Below are 21,796 nucleotides of genomic sequence, written 5' to 3' on the forward strand. Positions count from 1 at the left end.
AGTTGAATTCAAAAAACTGTTTAAGATAGAAGTTCAGCATGCCCTGAATTGCTCAAAAGTGGATTTCTTACCCAGTCTCTCTCCTGCCAATTCAATTAGCTTCTGTTTTGCACAGGCAACTAGTGATTGGTAGGGTAGAGTGGGCTACTGGCTCAGGTGTTATTTTTATTCCAGTACCCACAGGACTTCCATTCTTTTACTCCTCAAAGCTATTAGTCGCCCAAGACTAAGCAAATACACAACTGTGAACTCTGCATACTGAATAACAAGTTTATGTGATGAACATCCCAAACCGCTTCCCAGTCCCTCTGACAAGAGGATAGAAATAACAAAGTTTACCTGGAGTCTTACATTATTTCAATGACTTTTTAAAATTTCCATGGACGCAAGTATGAACTGTATGTAAAACTCAAACCACCAAATTACTAAAAATAACCTATTTTACTGTTTCTCATGCTTGTGGTACCACAGGCACAAATCAAGAGAGAAGTAAAAATTAACCAAACAATTTCTGTAAAAAAAATAAAAATTACTCAAAGCAGTTTACTGGTTTTCACTTGTAATAATGGATGCAGAAGAACATGGGAAAGTGCTTAATCTCTAGGAAACAATTCATTCCTCATAGTTGCATTTATTTCTCTCATATATATGTAGCATTCCATTATAATTTAAAATGAAATTCTCAGTTTTGTTTATATCTCAAAGTGCTTGGTATATGGTTGCAATTTTCATCCTATTGACCAGTCTTTGCATTTTCCCCATAGCTGATATACAAACGATGAAAAGGTATATTTCCAGAAAGAGAAAAGTAACTAAAAATAATCTCACATTCACAATTGTTCTTCTAGAACCTTGTTAAGATTCATACTTCTTTTTGGTCTAAACTGGTTCATCCACACTCAATTACATCTAGGAATACTGCTGAAGAAAATTAATTTATTCCATGGAAACAGACATGTATGATTTTGAATGGACATATACAAAACCATGTGACTCAGACAATGAAAGATGAAAGAAAGGCATTATTAGCATCTGCTTAGTAAACAAAATACATAAAACAGAAAACAATGAGAACCATTCTTACAGGTATTAGAGCTTTAACTCCAGCTTCCTCTCCAATGGTATTACATATCTATCCTTCAACACAATTCAAATAGATATAAACTGTAACCAAAATAAATATCGGCATTCCTTCATCAGTATCATTTCCTTCAGAATAGTAAAAACACTGTACTTCAAAAAGAGAAAGCTACAAGTAACTAAATCGGGAGTCCTGTCTTTGGTCCACACTGATTATTCAAAACTGGTTAAGTTATTGGTTTCTTTAAGAAACTAAACAGCAAACCTCAAATTACACCATTAGTCACAGCACACAGATTACTTTCTTAAACTTGTAACTACCCATAAATAAAAAAATAGCTATTTGGAAGATTTTCTGAAAACAAGATTTTTGGTTATATCAGTAAGTCAGAATTGTGTGGAACATACAAATCTTTAACAATATCAGCTGTTAACAAAGCAACAGAAGCATTTTCACATGAAACAGCATATTCAGTATTCCTGCCTCCTCCAAAGATTTAAGCTGTGTTGATGTATTTGTTCTATACTATAAATTAATTATTAACAATGCACAGAACGTGCTTAGTGATACGATGCAGAAACATGCAGAGATATTTAAAAGATAGCTCTAAAAGATACTGGGTAGACATCTGCACAATGTTTTATTGTCCAAAGCAAAGCAGAGTACCATCCATGCCATTCACGCACAAGACACTTCTGTAGACTAGTAATGATGAAAAAACCCATAGGTTATCCTAAGCTATTTTCTTTTTCTTGGGCAAATTATTTCTATTGTTACTTTCTGTAAAGGACAGAATACGTCTCCAAAACATAATTCATACATGTATTTATATAAATAGCATATATACACACGCTGTGCTTTGAATAGAGCACCTTTTACAAGTTTAACAATGCTTTTCCTAAGGATGTGGAATGAAGCCTCCAAGTTTCAGAGATGTAAGGCCACTTGCATTTGTTTTCTCTACTGGAATTATTATCTATTAAGTTCATGCCATGATCAAGGAACATTTCATAGACAAACTAGTCATCCTTATTTATTCCTCACGAGACACAGTTAAAAACTTTGTCTGTTACACCAGCTAGGCACTACATTAACTGCCTATTTGTTGTTGCTAGACAATGTCATATAAAGCAGAGATAAATAAGCACCTAACCACTTTAAAAGCGATTACTATGAATCTATACAATAAAAATTATTTGGAGGAAGGTTATTCAACATTATTCAACATCTGCAAAGATACCCCGTCAAAGGAGGAAGGTTAGAATAGCAAAAAAAAAAAATCATTGGCACTACAATTAAAATGAAGAATGAAGTTCATCAATAAAATTTTATTAGTTACATAAATTTCTTAAGTTAGCAGTGGTCTGATAAGAGTTTAAATTAGTGAAATAAAGCAAGCCTTCGAACACTGATAGCATAAAACCCCATATAATAAGAATCAAGATGCTCAATGTAATTTGGAAACTGGGAACAAGATTCAGGGTGAGGTAAAGCCATAAGACATTTTAAATTACTGAATTCAATGCTTTATGAGAGGGTTGTTATTGATCCAGACAAGTATTTCTAAGTTGTCAAACACAAACACTTTAAAGTCAGTTATTCAATATGCCTCATCCAACAAAGTTGATTCATAATACCTGAAAAAGAACAACAATGAAGAGATAGCAACTTTTAAAAATCTTCTCCCCTAAAAATGTGTTACAAGGCACATTAGGAGAAATATCATTATTATTCCATTTGAATTAAATACCTGAAACCAGTTCTCATATTGTAAGATAATGGGGAGAAGTTTAAAATGCATTTTGACAGATGCAATAACTTACTTGCCTATTAAAGTGCTATGATTGTTATTCCAAAAAGTATCAGCAGAAAGTAAAAGCAAAATAATAAAACCGTGAAAAGTGAGTTTTGAAATCAAAGTAAGGAAAATATAGGTATTCCTATAATACAGCATTTTAAAGTGATTCAAAGCTAGAAGTGTAACACTGAGAAGATTTATAAACCTGCATTTTACATTGTTCCCTTCATAGCCTGTAGCTTTGTACACTTTCAAAAAAATGAAAATACTTTGAAAAAAATATTAGCATCCTTAGCACTTTAAAAAGAAAGAACAGTTTATGTGGAAGAAAAATAACAGCAAGCAGGTTAATTCATTATACTGTTTTGTAGCGCTAAGTGATAAAGCTGGATTGTACGTTGTATTTTAACCCTATTTTAGCTGTACAGCAGTGCCAGTGACTTCAACAGCTCTGAAAGTCTTTTTGACATTTTAACAGCAAAAACTTTGGGCAATTTATTTTTGTCAGTATTAATAGTCAACTGCTGAAAAGCATTCAGTTAATGAAATATGTAAAAGATGTCTTATTCCTCATACAGAACTTTGTGCCCTTTAAGTTTTGCTCTTTGTAAATAACATTAAAATTTCTATTCACTCCAAACATTCACACTTAAGACATCTCACGTGTACAACACTACTGTTCCCTTTAAACTAGAAATGCACAAACTCTATAGAAAGCTATGTATTTTAAAGTTCCAGGTATATCTTAACCTTTCCAAGGATACAAAGTGTTCAGAAACAAGGTAGTAAATACACTAGTGCTGCCCCACTTCCAAACTTCCAAAGTAAGATAACTGTTTTATTAAGCAACCTTAATATTTTTGTTCAATAGAAGACCTGTTTGTTTGTTTGTTTTAAAAACCCTTTCCATTTTCATCATAGGTATACTTTCAAAGTCTGTATTACATTTGTCTGTTCCTTAAGAAGTATGTGTAGGGTTAATAGTCCTATCAGTACTTAAAGGGAGCTTACTTGCAGTAAGTAGCTTTTCTAAGGTTTTCAGAAGGGCCGGTAACCATCGGATTTACATCAGGATTAGTAAAATCGTAGTTCTTAAATCCCATCAACATTTGTCTACCAGTTAAGTTGGACCTAACTGTTGTTTTTAATGCTGAATAAGAACGTTCAGCATTCAAAGAGATTATGTTAGTACAAAGGTCAGTTATCTTACTACTCCCCCTGAAGTCAAACGCAGTGTATATCCACAGCGTTCTTCTGTATCTACAATTTCAATAAAGCTTACCCAACCAACAGTTAAGAACTAAACTCCAAGTTTGGCACATACAGCAATTTTCAGGAGTGTCCCTTTGTTTTTATTAAAACACTGATAAGAACAATGATCCTATCACCAAGCATTAGCCTGACTGGCAGCTACTCAAGGTGCTTTATCTCAACTTTGCACACAGGGATCGCACCTTGCCTATGACTGAGGCACATAAGGCACAGTGCAGAAGTACAGGAGTTCAGACACTAGAGGACAGTCTGTTCATTCGACTGAACCTCCAGATTTGTAGTGCACGTTCAACATCGCTTCTTTTCTCTTCCACTAGCATTCGAGTTCATAAGCTGCTGAATCCACTTCAGGAAGCTTCTCTTCAGATCAGAGATTTCTTTAGGCTAGTTGAAATTCTTTTTACATAAGCCTCAGAGCGTTGCAAGAATCCTTGAAAATGAGATAATTAGTGTCAGTACTGTCTGTCCAACACCAAAGACAAGAGCTTCTAAGGGAGCCATATTCTTTCCTGCTACTCTGTAAATTCCAGCTACTGCAGCACCTAAGAATCACAGGAAAAACAACCATCAAATTACAGATGTAAACCCAAGGCTGAAATATATGACAATTTACTGTGTTTATGCATCAGCTATTTCTAGAATATTACCAAACACTGTATTACTTCATGGCATTATGCAATTATTTAGCCTTGCTTGACTTTTTCTAGTTTTATGAAAAGCCTTCAGGGATGATTTTCCTAATTGAATCAGATTAACTTTCACAACACAAGCTTGATTTGAAAAAAAGTGAATCTTGCCATTTCCCTTTAGGTGTTTTCAAATTTAATATTTTTTTCTTCAGATTTGCCTTCTGCTAATTTGAAAAATTAGCAAAAAAAATTCATGTTTGGTTTAATTGTGCTTGCATAAGCAGGGAGAAGACAACAGTAAGATTGCTGGAGTCTACAAAACAACTAAAAATTTCCATCAGCTTCATTTAATATTTCAGTTAAATAACAAGTCAAACTGAGTCAGTTTAAGTTTTATTTAAACTATTAATCCGATAATAATTGTTCAGAAAATCAAGCAAAACATGAAAAACGATCAAGTCTTATATTGTCATCCACGAATGTGCATAGGAAGAAATCTCTACAGGTAATTAGATTGAGTTATACCAAATTAAGACATTTTTCTTGTAGATGTGCGCAGATTCCCATTTGTATAACATTGCATGATCAAGATAAACCAGCAACAAAATACTGCATTGTAAACAAAGCCAGTTGCTCCTCCCTCCCACTGTCTTTTACATGCTGAATTTATCATATGCATATAAAGAGCAAAAGTCACACAGCAAGCAAATAGTTGTGCTGACTTGAAACAAATGCCTGAGAAAGGTACTCTTTGCTACCAGTCAAAAATACCAGGCTAGTGATGAAGAACATTTTCTTCTCAAATGATGTCTGAGCATAAAGACACCAAAATGTTCATCCAAAAAAAAAAAAAAGTCTTGTATACAGCTGTCTGTGGATAAAAATTTTAAATAATCCATACCTCAGAAGTTCACTTAGAATAAAGCTTTTTTTAAGAAAAAGCCTTTTTTTTTTTAAAAAAAAAAAAGTTTTTTTTTTGTTTGTTTGGTTTTTGGAACTAGTATTTGTTGTAAAGTTGCTTGTTTCCCTTACCTAAGGGATCACTGAATTTGCCGTCCTTTGAGGTTTTGGTCTTCAGGAAAAAAAAAAACAAAAAACAAAAAAACACTTAATTCTGAAATCATTATAGAACTTTTTGTACAAAATGTCTGAGAAGCCAATTAACTACAATTAAATGCTTCTGGAAAACAGAAAGATGCTTTTGCAAGCTCTAAGAAAACTGAAAAGCCACCACAATTTTTGAAATAAATACCAAGAGTTAAAAATATGGAATTTCCTTGGTTTTGCTCAGTCATTAATATGAATAGTCTGTTGAAGTGATCAAAATCCATCTTAAAAAAAAAAAAACAAAACAAAACAGAAACACTTCTCAAACATTGTAGGAAAAGAATTCACCAATAAGTGTTTCTTTACCAAAAAAACACCTTAAAGTGTATTTTGTCAGAAACTTCACCACAAGGCTAGCCTTACGTTATTTCACTCAGCCACCTTGCATAAGCTTTTCCATTTGTTCCTCTAAGATTGACTGTCAAAAACTGAAAGAGGTCCTTGAGCCTGAGCCCAGTTCCGACATTAAAATTATTCAGGTGATTGAACTCTCAAACTGAATTCAAATGGCTACGATTTATTAACTAGTAGCATCAAATTATGGTATCCCAATAGACTTGTTTTGCTTAAGAAAACATTGAGATATTTTGAAAAACATCAATAATGAAAACATTAAAAGTGTTATAGCTTGATAATTATGTATTTATATTTGTTGAATAACTGTGTGTAATACAACCTGTAATGCATAACCCAGCACAATTGGTACAGAGCCAGAGTATACTACAAGAAGTTGCTATTGAGGAAATGAGAATATCACCAAAAGAGCGAGGGAGGAGGAAGAACAGACCCTTTGGGATAAGAGGCAGCTGAAATCGTTACCTCAAACTGCCTAACATATCTATTCCTGAGGTTATTTTTGACATTACTCACCACTATTCGCTCAGTTTGTTGTCTTTTCTCAAAAACCCATGAAGTTTGAAAGCTCTATCGTGAGCAAAATTGAACTTGCATCATTTAACAGCCCATATTGCATTCAACACAAATGATGCAGAGAACTGGAAATACAAATGGAAATCAGATATTTGAATTTCTTAAGTACTGGATTTGGCCTATCCAGAAGGCTAAATCCTTAAATTCCAGCTTGCAGCATAATAGCTATTGAAAATACTCTTTAATATTGTGTTACCGTAAGTGGCCTTCAGAAGCTCCTCACAGAATTTCTTTTAGGATGAAAGAAACCAGTGCTGTCCAGAAACAAAAATACCTCAACGTTTTTATTTAACCCAGTTACAATGTTCTGTGCAAAACCATTGGGAAAAGTGTAATAAACTTTCACAGTGTTATCTTGTAGAAATACCTAGGTGAAATTCATTATTTACACATAAACAGGGCTGTTTATTTGTTAAATGTTTTGACATGTAAAACTGTGTTTCTCCTCTTATGCATAGAGGAAAGACAAAGTAATTTCATTTCACAAACACTGATCCTTCCCCACCGCAGAATACTATTGAAAAAGTCTTGGCTCGGATATCCAGCAATGCATTTCCTATCTTTTATTCTTCAGAAACAGTCATGCACAGTTGACCTCCTAACAGGGCCACTGCCGTTTTATACATAGGACAATTCAATGTCAGCATAACTCACAACGAAAGGTTCTCAACGGGTTCTATATATGCCTTACCTTAGAAGAAAAAAAAAAAAAAAAAAAAGTAGAACTATACTGAACTGTTGTTAAACACTGGAAATTTTAGGCTGGGAAATATACAGCAATTAAAACCACTTTGAGGAAAGCCTTAAGGAAATATTTTTTCAGAAATTTTATTTAATCTTGAAAGCTAATGAGCAAGAATGACTTTCAGTATAAGAAACTTTAAAAAATAATCTCCTACAAAACACCCATGAGTGAAGCTCAAGTGTTACCGCTACTCTGATAATCTGTACAAATCAAAGACAGAATGAAAGGCAACACTGCTCACCTACAGTTTAAGGCGATATGACAGTCTCTAAATTTACAGTTCCATACCCTCAAAGGCTTAACCCTCAAAAGCATCACCCATCCCTACATCAAATAAATTGGAAATTACACCATTATAACCACACAAGACTGGGAAGGTTTTTCAAATCCATAAGTCAGATTGTTTGGTCTGTTCTCTGAGCAGCATGCATAGTTCAGATTGTTATCCAGTCACTAAAAAACAAAAAAGTTTCTTTGCTGCAAGACAGTACTTATATGGCACCTTTCCTTCCTTTAAGGGAGCAACATACTATCCAAATGCAATTTAAAAACCTCCAGCAGGCTCAAGGAAATGAGCAAGAAGTCAGTTCTGCAATCAATGGGATCAGAGCTTCATTTCCAAACAAAATGGCTGTCTTTAAGGATGTTAACAGGTGATCTTGATCAAAAACTTTTGGCAAAAGGTTTGCACAAGTACGATGAGACAGGACTGCACTTTCAGGTCTCAAAAAGGTATTACCTGTCAAGCATACACATTTGAACAGCTTGGTACCCAAAGTTTACAAGATGAGAAGACTAGGACAATCGTCCACTGACAATTCTGGAATCGTTTTTATCTTTACCACAACAGGAAGAGAAACTCAGCTGTCATTTTCATTAGAATTGCTACTTGACTAAAGCAAAATCCTTAATAAACAATCACCAAACCACTAAGACAGGGTTTATTTGTTTTAATATTGATTTAAATTTAGAGCAAATAAGTAAAAACACAAAAGACAGACTTACTGGTTATCATTGCTCCTGTTATAGAACCCAGAAATCCAATGCTGACCACAATGACAGAGATTAGTCTCCCCTGCCTATGCCTCTGCAGCATCACAAACATTAACACTCCCACAGCACCATGGACAAAGAGAGAGGAGAAGAGAGCCCAGAGGAAAACCCAGTACCACATCTCTGAAAGAAAGCAGTCAAAAGATTAATATTTTTCAGGCAATAAATTTAAAAGATTTAGAAACATTGCATATAATCTATAGTAAAAGAAAAGCAATACCCATTTCAGTCTTAAAAGGAGTCAATGTGAAAACATTGGCATATGCTCAAGACACTATCCCCTTTTAGCAGTCTATCAAAGAAGTAACTATTATGATCAAAAAATTGTAAAAAGAAATCTAGTACAGTTTTTGTGATAACACATCTGATTAAAGACCACCATATTTTCTTCAAAGGTTTCTTTAAAAAAAAAAAAAAAAAACGACAATATTTGTAACTTCTTACTAGGATTTTGCAAATACAGCTGCAGAACTAAAAATTATCTGAAACCAAGTGAACCAGAAAAAAGTCAAGAACTCTCTTTTATAATAAGAGACCACATCAAGCTAACATAAAAGGCAAAAAATGAGATTAAAGACTTCAGCATATCTACCCAGGAGCTGTAAATGTTCTATTGAATTAGCTTCAAAAGGAAAAAAAAAAAAAAAAGAGAAAGAAATAAAAAATATTAAAATGTAGAATAAAGCAGCTTGGATGTATTACTAATTGCTTAGCACACACTTTTATAGATACAGGTAGTCACTTTTATTTAAGTCACTGAGCAAGGACAGGAGATCTTGAGAACATGCAGAGTACAAACATTTCTAAGAATGCCATGATCATTACTTTCAAATTAAAGAGCAGAATGCATCAACAAAGCTACATAAAAATCAAAGAAACTTTGTTACTTGGTGATAATCTTCTAAAAGCATTTACTATAATTCAAAAAGGGTAAGAAAAACTAAGAAAGGAAAAAAGTGAAACCCTAAATACATGTATATCCACCTTTTTTTATTATTATTTTTTTTTTTTTTTTAAAAAAAAAAAGGTCAACTACAGTGATGATCTTGTATGTTTCTATCACCACAGAATTTAGCAAACTGGGAGACATTTTCCCAGCTGTCATAATCCCAAACTTAATTAGTTTTTCCCACAGTGCACCCTAAAAAAAAAGGCACAGCTTCCATACAACAGGACAATGTTTATCAGGTGAGCCTGTATTACTGTAGCTTGACACACAGTCATTCAAGTAGAAATATGACCCAATTAGCTAACTTTAAAAAAAAAATACACAAATAAAGCAAATTAAGCAAAGCATACTCAGAAGCATGCATCAAAGGATGCTCAGAAAGAATCATTGCCACACAGTAACTGCAGTCCTTTGAGTCCAAGTCTGTAGAGCATACATAACCACAATACACACACACAAAAAAAAAAAAGAGTTCAAAATTTTTCATTTAGCAGTACGTGGAGTGTAGTCTCAACCCTTCCCCTTTCATGCAGGCATAAAAGGCAAATTCATGTCATAGGACTTACAACTCCTATAAATCAGGAGAATCAAAAGACCCACTTAGGAGGGCAAAAAGGAAGGTGAATGGTAAATATACATACAGTTAATACTAACTACTGTAGTTCAAGACACAACCTCTCTGAGTGTTTGGAAACACACACATATTGGGGGTAGCTCTAAGCAAGTCCATGGAAGTTCTCCACCCACATTATACAGATTTACAAAATACAGTAAAAGAGAGGCCTGTACAGGACAGTACGTTGACAAGATTTGTCCCAAGCTTTCATCTTTCTCAACTAAGGCAGATACAAGAGATGAAACACCTACCTAAGGAAAGCGCAATCTTGCAATATTATGAAGGTCAAGATAACCTGATACCACAGTGATGGACTCATAGTAGGTATTTCAAATTTATGGACGAAGAAAATGCTCAGTTCTTATGCAGCATTACATGACAATTGCATGCTGTAAGATTCCCAAACACTCCACAGCTATGACAGCGGTCTATTGATCAAGGTTATCCCCTGCAGTTTCCACAGGTTCTGGGAGGCACCACAATGCCTTTTAGGAAATCAGTGGTTGTGGTCATTGTTGACCCTTGCCAGGTGGAAAAAGAAATTAATTTGCAGTCATAGGAAGACTTCTTATGATGACTGAAATCATAGAAGAAAAGGCAATATTATGAAATGACTAACTCCAAATGGAAGAGCCCAAACATATTCACAACCCCTCTACACGAAAAATAACTGCATAATAATCAACTATCTTTGTCTTATTTAGATTCCAAATATGGCTCAAGGAAAATTAGCATCATGCTGCACTTTGCATTTAGGGCAGAAGACAGCAGAACAGAACCAGCCCCAAATGTTAGCTAAAATTGAGTTCTTTCACACACACTTTCCCCTCCTGCTCCTTAAAGTGACATGCATACTGAGTACATTCAAAAGGCAATTAGAGAACATCCAGAAATATTTCTTGCTCTACATGAATGCAGCTGTAGTGTTTAAAGAACCCAGCTACAAACCATGACTTCATAAAGCCTTAAGTTTTCAGCTCAATAGTATCACAAAGTCAGCAATGCAAGAAATGCAGGTAGCGTTACATGCAACTGCAATAACCCAGTACCTTCTCATAATATATCATTCACACCTTCTGTTTTTGCCAGACTGACTGTAGATGCTAAAATCTGCAGGTGTTTACTTCAGAGCAGTTGGAGGGGAGGTGGGTGGAGGGACGAACCCCTCATATCTTCATGATGGTAGGAACCAAACATTTGTTTAGATGTGAAAAGGGCTAGGATATAGGCCTGTGAGGCTCCTAGATGCAAAAGTCAGGCAGCAGGATGAGGGACACAGCAAGCAGTTGTGAACTAGTTAACATCCTGCAAGTAGGCAAATTACTTACAGAACACCAATTTGGAGTTTGTATTTGTGTACCTCCAAGCACACGTTGCAGATTATCCACTCTCCACCAACTTGCGTGCAAATTGGTTAAGTAGCTGATTAGCAAGTTACTAGAAAGAGTTATGAGCAGAGAGACTAAATGGTTTTTCCCCCTATATGCATTCTAGCTAGAGCAACTCGAGTCTTTTTTATCCCAACAGGTTGAAAATGGAACTTAATCCACTTTTTTTTTCCCCCCCCTGTGTAAGAGTTTGAGGTTCTCTGAAATCCATTATCATCCAACTCCATGATTATGATGAAAGACGGCCCTTGGAAAAATACTGTGTTAGAGCTACACTGAAGGAAGCAAAGAATGGGTTGGGGATAACACAGAGACACCATGAGGGACTGGAGAAAGAGAATGTGAACTTCTGAACCCAAAGGGTCAAGGCTTTGCTTGACCAGAAAATAACCCAGTAGCTGAAAGATTTTTAATATCTATTATCAATTAATATCTATTATTAATTATTATTAAATGAGGCAGAAATGAGACTGTGGTGTTTAAAGAGCATGCTGATACAACAGACATTTATGTCCTATATATGAGATTCATACCCTAAGAGGTATAAACATACCCGATCAATTGCTACTACCTTGACAAACAAAGCATGCTGTTAAAAAAGTTCATTATTTGTGTAACTACACTAAGTAACTTGCTCTTCTAATGATGAACTACACAATTGGAATACTTTGCTGGTATGATAATAATGATTTAGCTTTAGCTAGCAGAAAGCTCCAAACACAAACCTAGTCTCAGTTATTTAGTTACATCCTCACAGAGCTACCTGAAAGAACCCTGAACAAAATGACAAAATGAAATTACAAAAAAAAAAAAAAAAGCGCGCACTGGAAGAGATCCAGTACTTAGTGACTTACAAGCCACAACATCCAATGCATAGCACAGATCACCCTGGCTTTAAGCGGGTGGAATTTCCCTCCCACTGCCCAGAAGAGCTGCAGGGCTCAAGCACTTGAAATTCATGCTCTGTCTCTCCAGATTTAGGGTACTGCTCTGTTAATTTAGGTGTTTATAGCTGTCATATATAAATTATACATATAATACCCAAATCATATTATGCTTATCTATTATACGCATAGTTTGAACATATCACTGAAGGCATATACAACCTCAAAGATTAGACTTTTGTGATTATAAAAAAGTCTTAAAGGATGCTGAAGTTTAAAATAACATCTGTATTGACTTGGCAAATTTGAAGTTGCATTCCATTAACAGCTTTATCTTGGGCAAATAAAAAATGGAAATTCAAAGTATGTAAATGCTAACACTTTTGAATGTTATCTATATACATGAACATGTTGTCCCCCAGCCACTCAGCTTCAGTAAACACAGAGTGAGTACATAATTAGTCCTTCATCTTCAAGATTTTTCTCTCCCTCTAGTCTTTAGTTTATCTTGCCAGATGAACAGCAATTGCCTGTGACATTTCATAAACCACGACTGATTGCTCCAAAACCCAAGTATCTGCCTTGAGATTCTGATCTATGTACCTGAGCGATGTACTCAGTAACTATCTACCACTTTCTACAGAATTAAGTCTTTGTGCAGAATTTAAGTATCTGCGCCCTGAACACAAAGATACAAATTTCAGCCAACAAGATAGCACATGCTGGAGTTTGAATTAAGAAACTACAAAACATTATATTCTGGCAGATGTATGAACTCAACACAATCACATTAAGAAATGCCTGTTAATTATACATGCAAACTTAACTCAGCTGTTTATATATTATGGTATCTTCTTCATCACTAGGTCCTTTCTTTAGTTATTGTATTAACTGGTACACTAGAAGTTATCAGGTCTATACAGTCAAATTGTTGTTTGTAGATGCTAACATTTTTGCTGTATTAACTGGAAGAGAAGAACTTGCTGAAGAGCATTTCAATCATTAGAGACTAGACCCCCTGAAGTTGCAGGACAGAGGACAACAACGTAGTCCAGAAAATCAGGGGACAAATAATTGCAGGATGAAGCTTAGGAAAAAAATAGAAGAAGGCATCAGTCTTTGGAACACGCAATTAATGAGACATAAACAAAACACCTACTTTGCTTACAGGAAGGACAGAGATATTGCTAAGTTCCCTAAACTTGAGGTAGCATATAACATATTTACTACAACTGACACTCACTCGGGGACATTTTTCAGTTCAGAATCAGTCATTAACCAACTCATTCCAGTAGAGCCTGATCTACCACTTAGTGCATAACTGGTGCACGTGAAGGGGCCACTTGGATTTGTTGGAGGAGCTAAAAAAGGGTGAGGTAGGAGACCCCTCTCCTCTCCAATAGGTTGCAGAGCCTTACCCCCCACTGTTTACAGGAACATGCCCAAGTGAAGACAGGAAGCTATGGAGCAAAAATCAGTGGGCCTGGGTTCAGCTACAGCAAACAGCGCTTGCTATCATGGAGCGTGATAGGCACATGGCAGGAATTCAGTTGTCTGCAGTCTCCTGTAGTACTTTGTACTATATTATCCTACATGAAAGGCTGGATTTCCCTTTTTGTATTGAACATGAACCAGACTTATGGTATAAGAAAATACTGGTTCAACTTCTCATTAAAACACCAAAAAACAACAACAAAAACAACCACACACATAAAATAAAACACTGAGGTTTCAAAAACTTCCTGTTTTAGGCTGGAGCTCATATTTTATTTCAAAATACTGAACAGAGTTAATACATTTTTTTTAATAAAGAACATAACTTTGCTGATAAAAATGTATAACTTCTTTAACAGGACAACTGATATTTCTATAGAAAGAATGCAAAAATAACTATTCAGGAAATGAGCTATATGTGGGGACACACTAATACCTCTAAGATTTATTAATCACCAGACACAGAGATACAAAATATATGCACTTCAAAAAGTTTATTGGTCAAATTAATAAAGTATAACCTATTAAAAGTTACTTTTAACTGGAAGTTAACAAGAAAGATCATAAAGCCTAAGACAATTGTTTGCAACATCTTCAGACCTCAACTCTACCTCTGCGCTACACATTTTTATATGTATCTTTCACACAGATGGGATGGGAAAAGATGACATACTTTTTCATAATATTTTAAACATACACCCTTTACTCAAGATTCTTCCAGGGAATTTACTCAGCAACACCCCTACTATCAACACAAAGCCCCTTCTAGTCCAGAGATAGAAACTCACCATTCCCTTTATGCCTGGACAGGACAAGTAGCACACAGACACGCTTCCCTACTCTATACCTTCTAAGATAGGTTACGAAGGACTGCTCTGGAACTTTTTTTCCTGCCAAAGTTCCCCTCTCCTAGAAGGGTGTAATGACCTTTCTTGAGACCCCCTTCCACAGCTTGGCTTCACCTTTCCAGAGCAGAACCCCTGAAGCTTACAATTAGGTTTACGTGCTAGCCCCGTTAACCTGTCACCCCGTTAACTCCCTCACTGCGTAGGGTGAAAAAAATAACAGAACAGTAAAAGTCTCTGCTTCTAGCACTCATTTTTCGTTTAAACAGCTTTCCCTCAGATGTCACCCATAAAAAATAAACCCGCTGACAGCGTCGCAGGAGCCCTCGCGGCCACCCCGCTCCGAGCATCCCCACAAGGAGCACCCCAATCCCAGTCCCAGTCCTAACCGGGACCCAACCGCCCCAACGCCGACCGCCCCAACGCGCCCCCGGTTACCGGTGAGGCTGCGCAGGACGGTGCCATGCGCCCAGAGGCTCAGCACCTGCTGCACCGACAGGTTGATCGCGGACAGGTCCCCCGCCTCCACCTTCATGCTGCCGGCCCGGGGGGGCCGCCCAACGGCCGTGCGTGTCCACGTGTCCCCCCGGCCCCTCACCGGCAGGGCAGGGTCCCCCTCACCTCCCCAGCGCCAACGGCCGCCGCCGCCCCGGCCGCCGCCCCGGCCACCGCCATCACCTGCGGGGGGCGGGGCGAGGCGACGAGGCCCCGCCCACGCGCGGCCCCGCCCACTCGGCCGTGACCGTCGGGCTGCGCGCCGCCTGATTGGTCCTCGCCGCGAGGGGCGGGCGTGCGGCAGCAGCCGTTGCAGCGGTTGGGGCCGTTGTCCCGGCGCCGCTGGGGCGCTGGCTCCCCACAGCGTGCCGTGGGGGTGCTCGGCGGCGGCGCGCGGAGATGTCGCTCGGGCACGGGGCAGGGCAAGCCCTCAAAAGTTAAAAAAGATGACAAACCTTGAGTCAGTCCTAATCCTGTAACTACGCTTAAGCCCCTAGTTCCTTTCCTTACATAATAAAAGAAATACAACCATTAAGTTGAATGCTGCCTCTTTGGAAGTGCAGGATGTGTGGTGATTACTGATTTAATAGCATTTTTTTCCCACTCTTAAATACGATGTCCTAAGCTACATTTACAGTACATTTCCTATCTAATAAATAGCGCTTGCTACAGTACTTCATAAACATCATTTTCTGTCAGCACTCTTTGATGTATGGGGTTGGGGCGGTAAAGTAATTTGCAGTTTATAGATAAAGCCATGACAGATAAATGAGTTAATATCCTGCTTGATGCCAATTACCTGATTTTTCAGATATACTATTGTGTGGTGTTTATTTCAGAGGACTTTTGTTTGCAGCCGACAGTGCTTGGCATTTCTGCAAATAGGTATCAAGCCAGGCAATGAAAACACACAATGAATGACTCCTTAGAGGGCTCCGGGTTTGGCTGATTGAGCACAGCATCACTGCAGCAGAGAAAGAACCCGACTGCCAGGACAGATCCGTTCCAGGATGGAGGGAATGTCCTCCCTCCCTCTCCCTGCAATCTCACCAGCAGCAACCTGCTGCTGTGTGATTCAGGCAGGGTGCCCACAGATATCAGCCTACTTCACTGCACACAGAGGCGCAGTGGGAAAATAGTGTATCTTCTATGTTTAAAGGTAAAACATACAAAGGAGTGTCCAGAAAAAAAGTTATGCTGGTTTATTCTTTTTAACTTCTGCATGCTCAACTTTGAGAAAGCAAAGACTTCTCAACACGCTTAAGAAAACCCAACCCTAAATCTATTTGTATTTTAGACCACTGTCTCAACACCAAGTGTGCTCCACTTCATGATGAAGGTACAGAGAGAGGTTGCACAGATCATTCTTTTCTGGAGACACAAACAGTGGAAACCTCTTGGGCTTAACGGTAGTGCCAGTTGCTACTTTTCAACTCATGTAGCACCCTTTGTCCTGTGCTTGCTTTCCATAGGTTTTTCTCTAGTGCTTCTCCAGGTAACTCAGCAAATCCCTCTCTCAGTGATTTTGTTTGTTACCTCTGTTCAGCTTCAAAAATGTTCTCCCTGGATTCTCTCTGTTCTGTCCTGCTCTTTCATTACCCACTGAGCACGTGATCTGGATACAAATTTGTAATGCACTTTTTGTCATCTGAAAATTGGGCTGACTGAATCATTGAGGAAAAGACCATCAAAACTACTGACACAAGTAAAAGAAGGGTGGAACATGACATTTAATGTTAGCACAACATGGGGAGGACCGTGCAGGAGGAATGAAATGCCTTGAATGCAACAGCAGAAACCATCAAGATTCCCTTTGTAGGAGCCATAACTTTACACAAGCAGGGACTTGTGGCCAGCATTTTGTCCTCAAAAGGCACCTTCACCTGGGAGACATTGCCAAGGAGGACTTGAGAGTATTAGTTTCCTGTGCTGCCATAGGGGTTATCATAAGCTCTGCAGATGTAAATAAAGCAGGAAAAAAAAAAAAAGAGAGAGAGCGAGAGAGAGAGATAGGAACGTGATCTTAGTGTTTAATCAGGTAAGGTATTTCCTTTAAGTCTTAAAGACTTAAGAAAAAAGAGAAATAGCCCTTCTGCAAGGGCCTGGTGAGCCCTCCTCTGACATGCTTCATGGTACTGTGGCACCTCATATTGAAGGGAAGGAGTCAGTCAGGGTAGGCCCAGAAGACAACATTGAAAAAGATCAGAGGAGGTTGTTGTGTGAGAGAGGGCCATGGGCTTAGCTGGGCAGAAGGAAGGCTGCCAAGCTGTGTATCTATCTTGAACCTGTCAACACCCTGCAGGAGTAACCACCAGCAAAGGGAGATGATTTGTAGTGTGAATTTGGGGCAGGGGTGGAACGAGTATAAATGGGCCATTAATACAATTAGGCTAGGAATTAGGAGAAGGTTTATAACTGGAGGGAAGAGTCCTGGCCACAGTTTTCCCTAGGAAAACAACCGTGAGGGAGTAGGGATGGAAACAACTCCCAGGATATACATTGAAATACTTGTTCATTGAGCTCAGAAGCTGCCTGCTTTCCTGAATCTTGGGAAGACAGGCAACACCTGCAATTTATTAATAAACACTGGAGATATCTGACTCTGTGCACTTGGTGAAGCTTGAGAGAGTTGGGAATGTTTTGCATGCAGCACCAACATTGCTGGCTTGTGATCATTAGGTTTTTGAGGCTCAGGTCTGTCTTTACAAGCGTGAACACACCGAATAAAAAGTCTTCAAGGAACTCCTGAAAACCTACAAATGGACCAATCTTTATTCCAGAAGACCTCACTTTCCTCCCAGCATAACTTTAGTTCCCCATATCCTCCTTCTGTAGCTGGAAGATGTGGACGATTCCTTGAGCTGCATGACTGTGAAGCATGGCAAAAAGCTGATTATAAAGCATGGGTTTGGATGAAAAAGGTTAGTTTTACAGGTGGAAAAGTAGGGTCAACGTAGTTTCTCTGCCCTTTAAAAGATTAGACTATGTCTACATACAATGTTTAGACAGTTTTTCTGTTATTACTTTCAGAAGCTGAAGAAATAATGATAAAATTGTTTGGATAGCCCTTGGATCAATCACTTTCTATTTGAAAAGGTAATGCTGTTCAAAATGAAACAATTTCTTTGGTCACGTCTCTGTAGGGAAATGAACTACACCAAGCATCCTGTATTGTCATGCTTTGAAACAAATGATTTTTGCATCATGAAATCAGCTTTCTGTAATAGTAAAAAGTCAAAATCCAAGTGACATATTTTGGTTACACTGAAGAAAAAATTTCCCCTGGAGATCTTCTAGCTAGTTAGCCATGCAGATCCACAGGCACTGCTGTTAAAGATTTGTTTGAGACAACCTGCTTTTACAGAACATAAAAGCACAGTTCAGAAATCAAGATTTTTTTTTCCACTTCAAAGGGCTTTTTTTTTAGCTTATGATTCAAGCTGCTGACAAGACATGACCAAGTGCAGGTAGCAAATGATGTTAACCTCTGACATTAGCAATAGATTTTTGCATGCTTGCCCCCCTTTAAGACCACAGCTTCACACACAACAGTTACTGCTCAGCCAGAAGAGCTGGCAGCCATCATTAGTTGTGGTTTGAGCACTGGGTCACTCAGGAATAACTTGGCCTTGTAACCCCAGTTCTTCAAAGGCCAAAAGGCAAGCTCAGCCCCTACACCCGATGATGGATGAAGGTGCCTCCATGGTGATGGAGGAGAGGAAGGAAGGTGATATCACGGACTAACCATCACAACTCATCCCAGCAGAAGAACAGCCTCACAAAGTTGATCTAAGCCACCAAAACTCGTTAAGCGCTGCCTTGCAAGGCGCTAGAAGGTGTTGGTGGCAAGGGCAGGAGGTGGCGCCCAGGAGCCTTCTCCCTCACGCCAGTAGATGGAGCCCAGTGTCCCCGAAGAGCTCGGCATGGCTGGCAGGCCACCGAGGGGTGGGTGAGGCTTCAGCCATTGCGGGGAGCTGTCGTGACCCTGTAATGCCACTCTTCGGGTTTTGTAGAGACGCTCAGGTGTTATTTTGCCCCACAACCTGTTGGTAGCTAAAATATCGGTAGCTAGAATGTCGTTTTTCAATTAAAGCATTAAAAGACAAAATCTGCTTAGTAGCGTCAGAATATCCCTCTGTAAAAGCCACTGGCAGTTTGTATATATCAAGAAGTTGTAAAGTCTTAAAGATTGGCCACATCGTGAAATATATATAAAAGTCCCACTGACTATTCCAACATGATTCGTGAAGTTCTGTTGTAAATAATCCTCTGCCTACACTTGGGATCTGATTTTTTTTTATTTTTATTTTTTTTTTAGCATTTATGTCTGCTCTGCTTTAAAGAGCAAGCAATGTGCTTGTTTTAAACAAGATCACCACTCAGAAAAATGTTATTTTCTCCTACTGTCACTGGACACACACAAGTATGCACTCATTAACAGCACAGTTTTAAGTCAGGCCTGCTGTTAGTATCAACTGTGCTACTTCTTATGCAAGGCCTCATATACTCTGCGTTTATACTTTCCTTCTGAGAAAGAATATTACGAGGGTTCACCCTGAAGACTAAGTTAGCCTTTGTATTTCCATTTTTCAAGATCATTGGTAAAAAAAAGGCAATTACATGTAAAAATTGTCTTTGGAAAACGTTTGGAATAGGCTAGAGGAAACAACTGTCTTTCAAAACATGAATGAAATTAATTCCACTGTTCCCTCAGGATTTAAGAATGAAGTAGAAATGAGGAACAACCCTTGCTCCTTTGTTCTCTTCTGTGCCATGTTCAAAAACGTTTGGCTAAAATGCAAAAACCTTAAATTCTGCAAGATGTGTTTCTTTTAGAATAGTTCCCTCTTGTCCCACATACCCCCCCCCCCCTTTTTAATATATATATATATATATATATATATATATATATATATATATATACACCAAACTCAAGAGATCCATGTCAACAAATGATAGTCACATTGAGTTTCTTATATGCTTAAGTCATTAGCTTGCAGGACACTGTCAAGCTATTAGTTTTGAAATATCTTCTTTTTTAATTTCTTTGTTTTGAAGTTGCTGGAAGTTTGGTAGAGAAATCTGTTCCTTCATTAAACTAGTTTTTATTTAACCGTCACATAAGCATGTTACTCTCTAGAAAGAGTACAGGATTTTCTGCATAGTTTGTTTATACAATCCTGAGTACTGAGGCAACTGATTTGTAAAACATATTTGCAATTCTTTTCTGATTCAGAATTCAGGAAAACTCAGTTTCAAATATGTACATGTTGTTGAAATACCTGTAACTTGGACCTGCACAATCAAAGTATTTGTGTGTGTGTGTATATATATATATATATACATACATACAGTTATGATCTGTAGCATCCTTACACTGAACTCCATCTCTTGCCTTGTTTTTTCCTCACTCAGTGCACTTTTGAGCAGGCAGGAGCTGGCACATCAGCATCATAAACCAAGACATGTCCTCAAAACTCCTACTTTTCTTCCAAGACAGCTGTTCTTGCTATGCACAAATCATTCCTGTGCTTTGCAATACCACAGTAAGTTCCTAGCAACTGATTCCACATCCATTGAAGTAAATGGAAATACCAAATTGATATCAATGAACTTCACATTCAGTTTGGAATGGCAGAATTATCTGACCTTATATCTTCATGTTATCTGTCAACTATAGGTATGTTTATTAAAACTACCTATTACAGGTGTTTCCAGTTAGTTGCATTAAAGAAGAAAATGTTACTTCCTGTCATTAAGGGCCACCTTAATGACTTCTCAATAGCGTAAGTCAGTTTTATCTACTCTTACACAGTTCTTGATTCAGCCAACATGCTTGCAGTGCTGATTTACGTAGCCCAGTCATCCATTTTATTGATACAGTCTTCTCCAGTCTTCTCAATGTTTGTGGGCATTTCCTTCCCCTTTTTAAAAACATACAGCTGTGTTGCCATCACTCTATCATCCCTAGATCCTCCAGTTCCACCACAATCCAATGAAATCCAAAAATCTGACAGGTGTCTTGATTTTAATTTGACTGGTTAATTTGATATTTTTGACACCACCACAAATGTATGTGAGTTTGGACCACTGTGCGGGGCCCATTTGAATTCCTGGAATTTTGAAGCTGTTTTAACAAGTCTTTGAATTCCTGTCATCCCCTGGTTTTCCTCCATTGCTGTAGATATGAGCTGTAGGTATGAACTTTTTATTTATCTATTTATTTTTCCCTATCCTAAGTCATTTTGCTCAACAAGGTAAAGCTGGATACTTCCAGAAAGCACAGTTGTATGGCATACATGTATTTCACAGAATCACAGAATTTCTAGGTTGCAAGAGACCTCAAGATCATTGAGTCCAACCTCTGACCTAACACTAGCAGTCCCCACTAAACCATATCCCCAAGCTCTAGACCTAAATGTCTTTTAAAGACCTCCAGGGATGGTGACTCCACCACTTCCCTGGGCAGCCTGTTCCAATGTCTAACAACCCTTTCAGTATAGAAGTTCT

General features: G+C 37.9%; 1 protein-coding gene across 1 annotated transcript; it reads right to left on the reverse strand.

Moving 5' to 3' along the window:
• Positions 1 to 140: 140 nt before the first annotated feature.
• On the reverse strand, positions 141 to 15,451 carry TMEM170B (transmembrane protein 170B). Its single transcript, XM_082754414.1, has 3 exons — positions 15,230 to 15,451; positions 8,568 to 8,738; positions 141 to 4,693 (listed from the first exon to the last, which is right to left on the reverse strand). The coding sequence occupies exons 1-3, from the start codon at positions 15,324 to 15,326 to the stop codon at positions 4,563 to 4,565; spliced, it is 399 nt and encodes a 132-aa protein (XP_082610540.1). The 5' UTR covers positions 15,327 to 15,451; the 3' UTR covers positions 141 to 4,562.
• Positions 15,452 to 21,796: the final 6,345 nt, after the last annotated feature.

This window comes from Aythya marila, assembly GCF_965140915.1.
Source record: "Aythya marila genome assembly, chromosome: 2".
Classification (NCBI taxonomy): Eukaryota; Metazoa; Chordata; class Aves; order Anseriformes; family Anatidae; genus Aythya; species Aythya marila.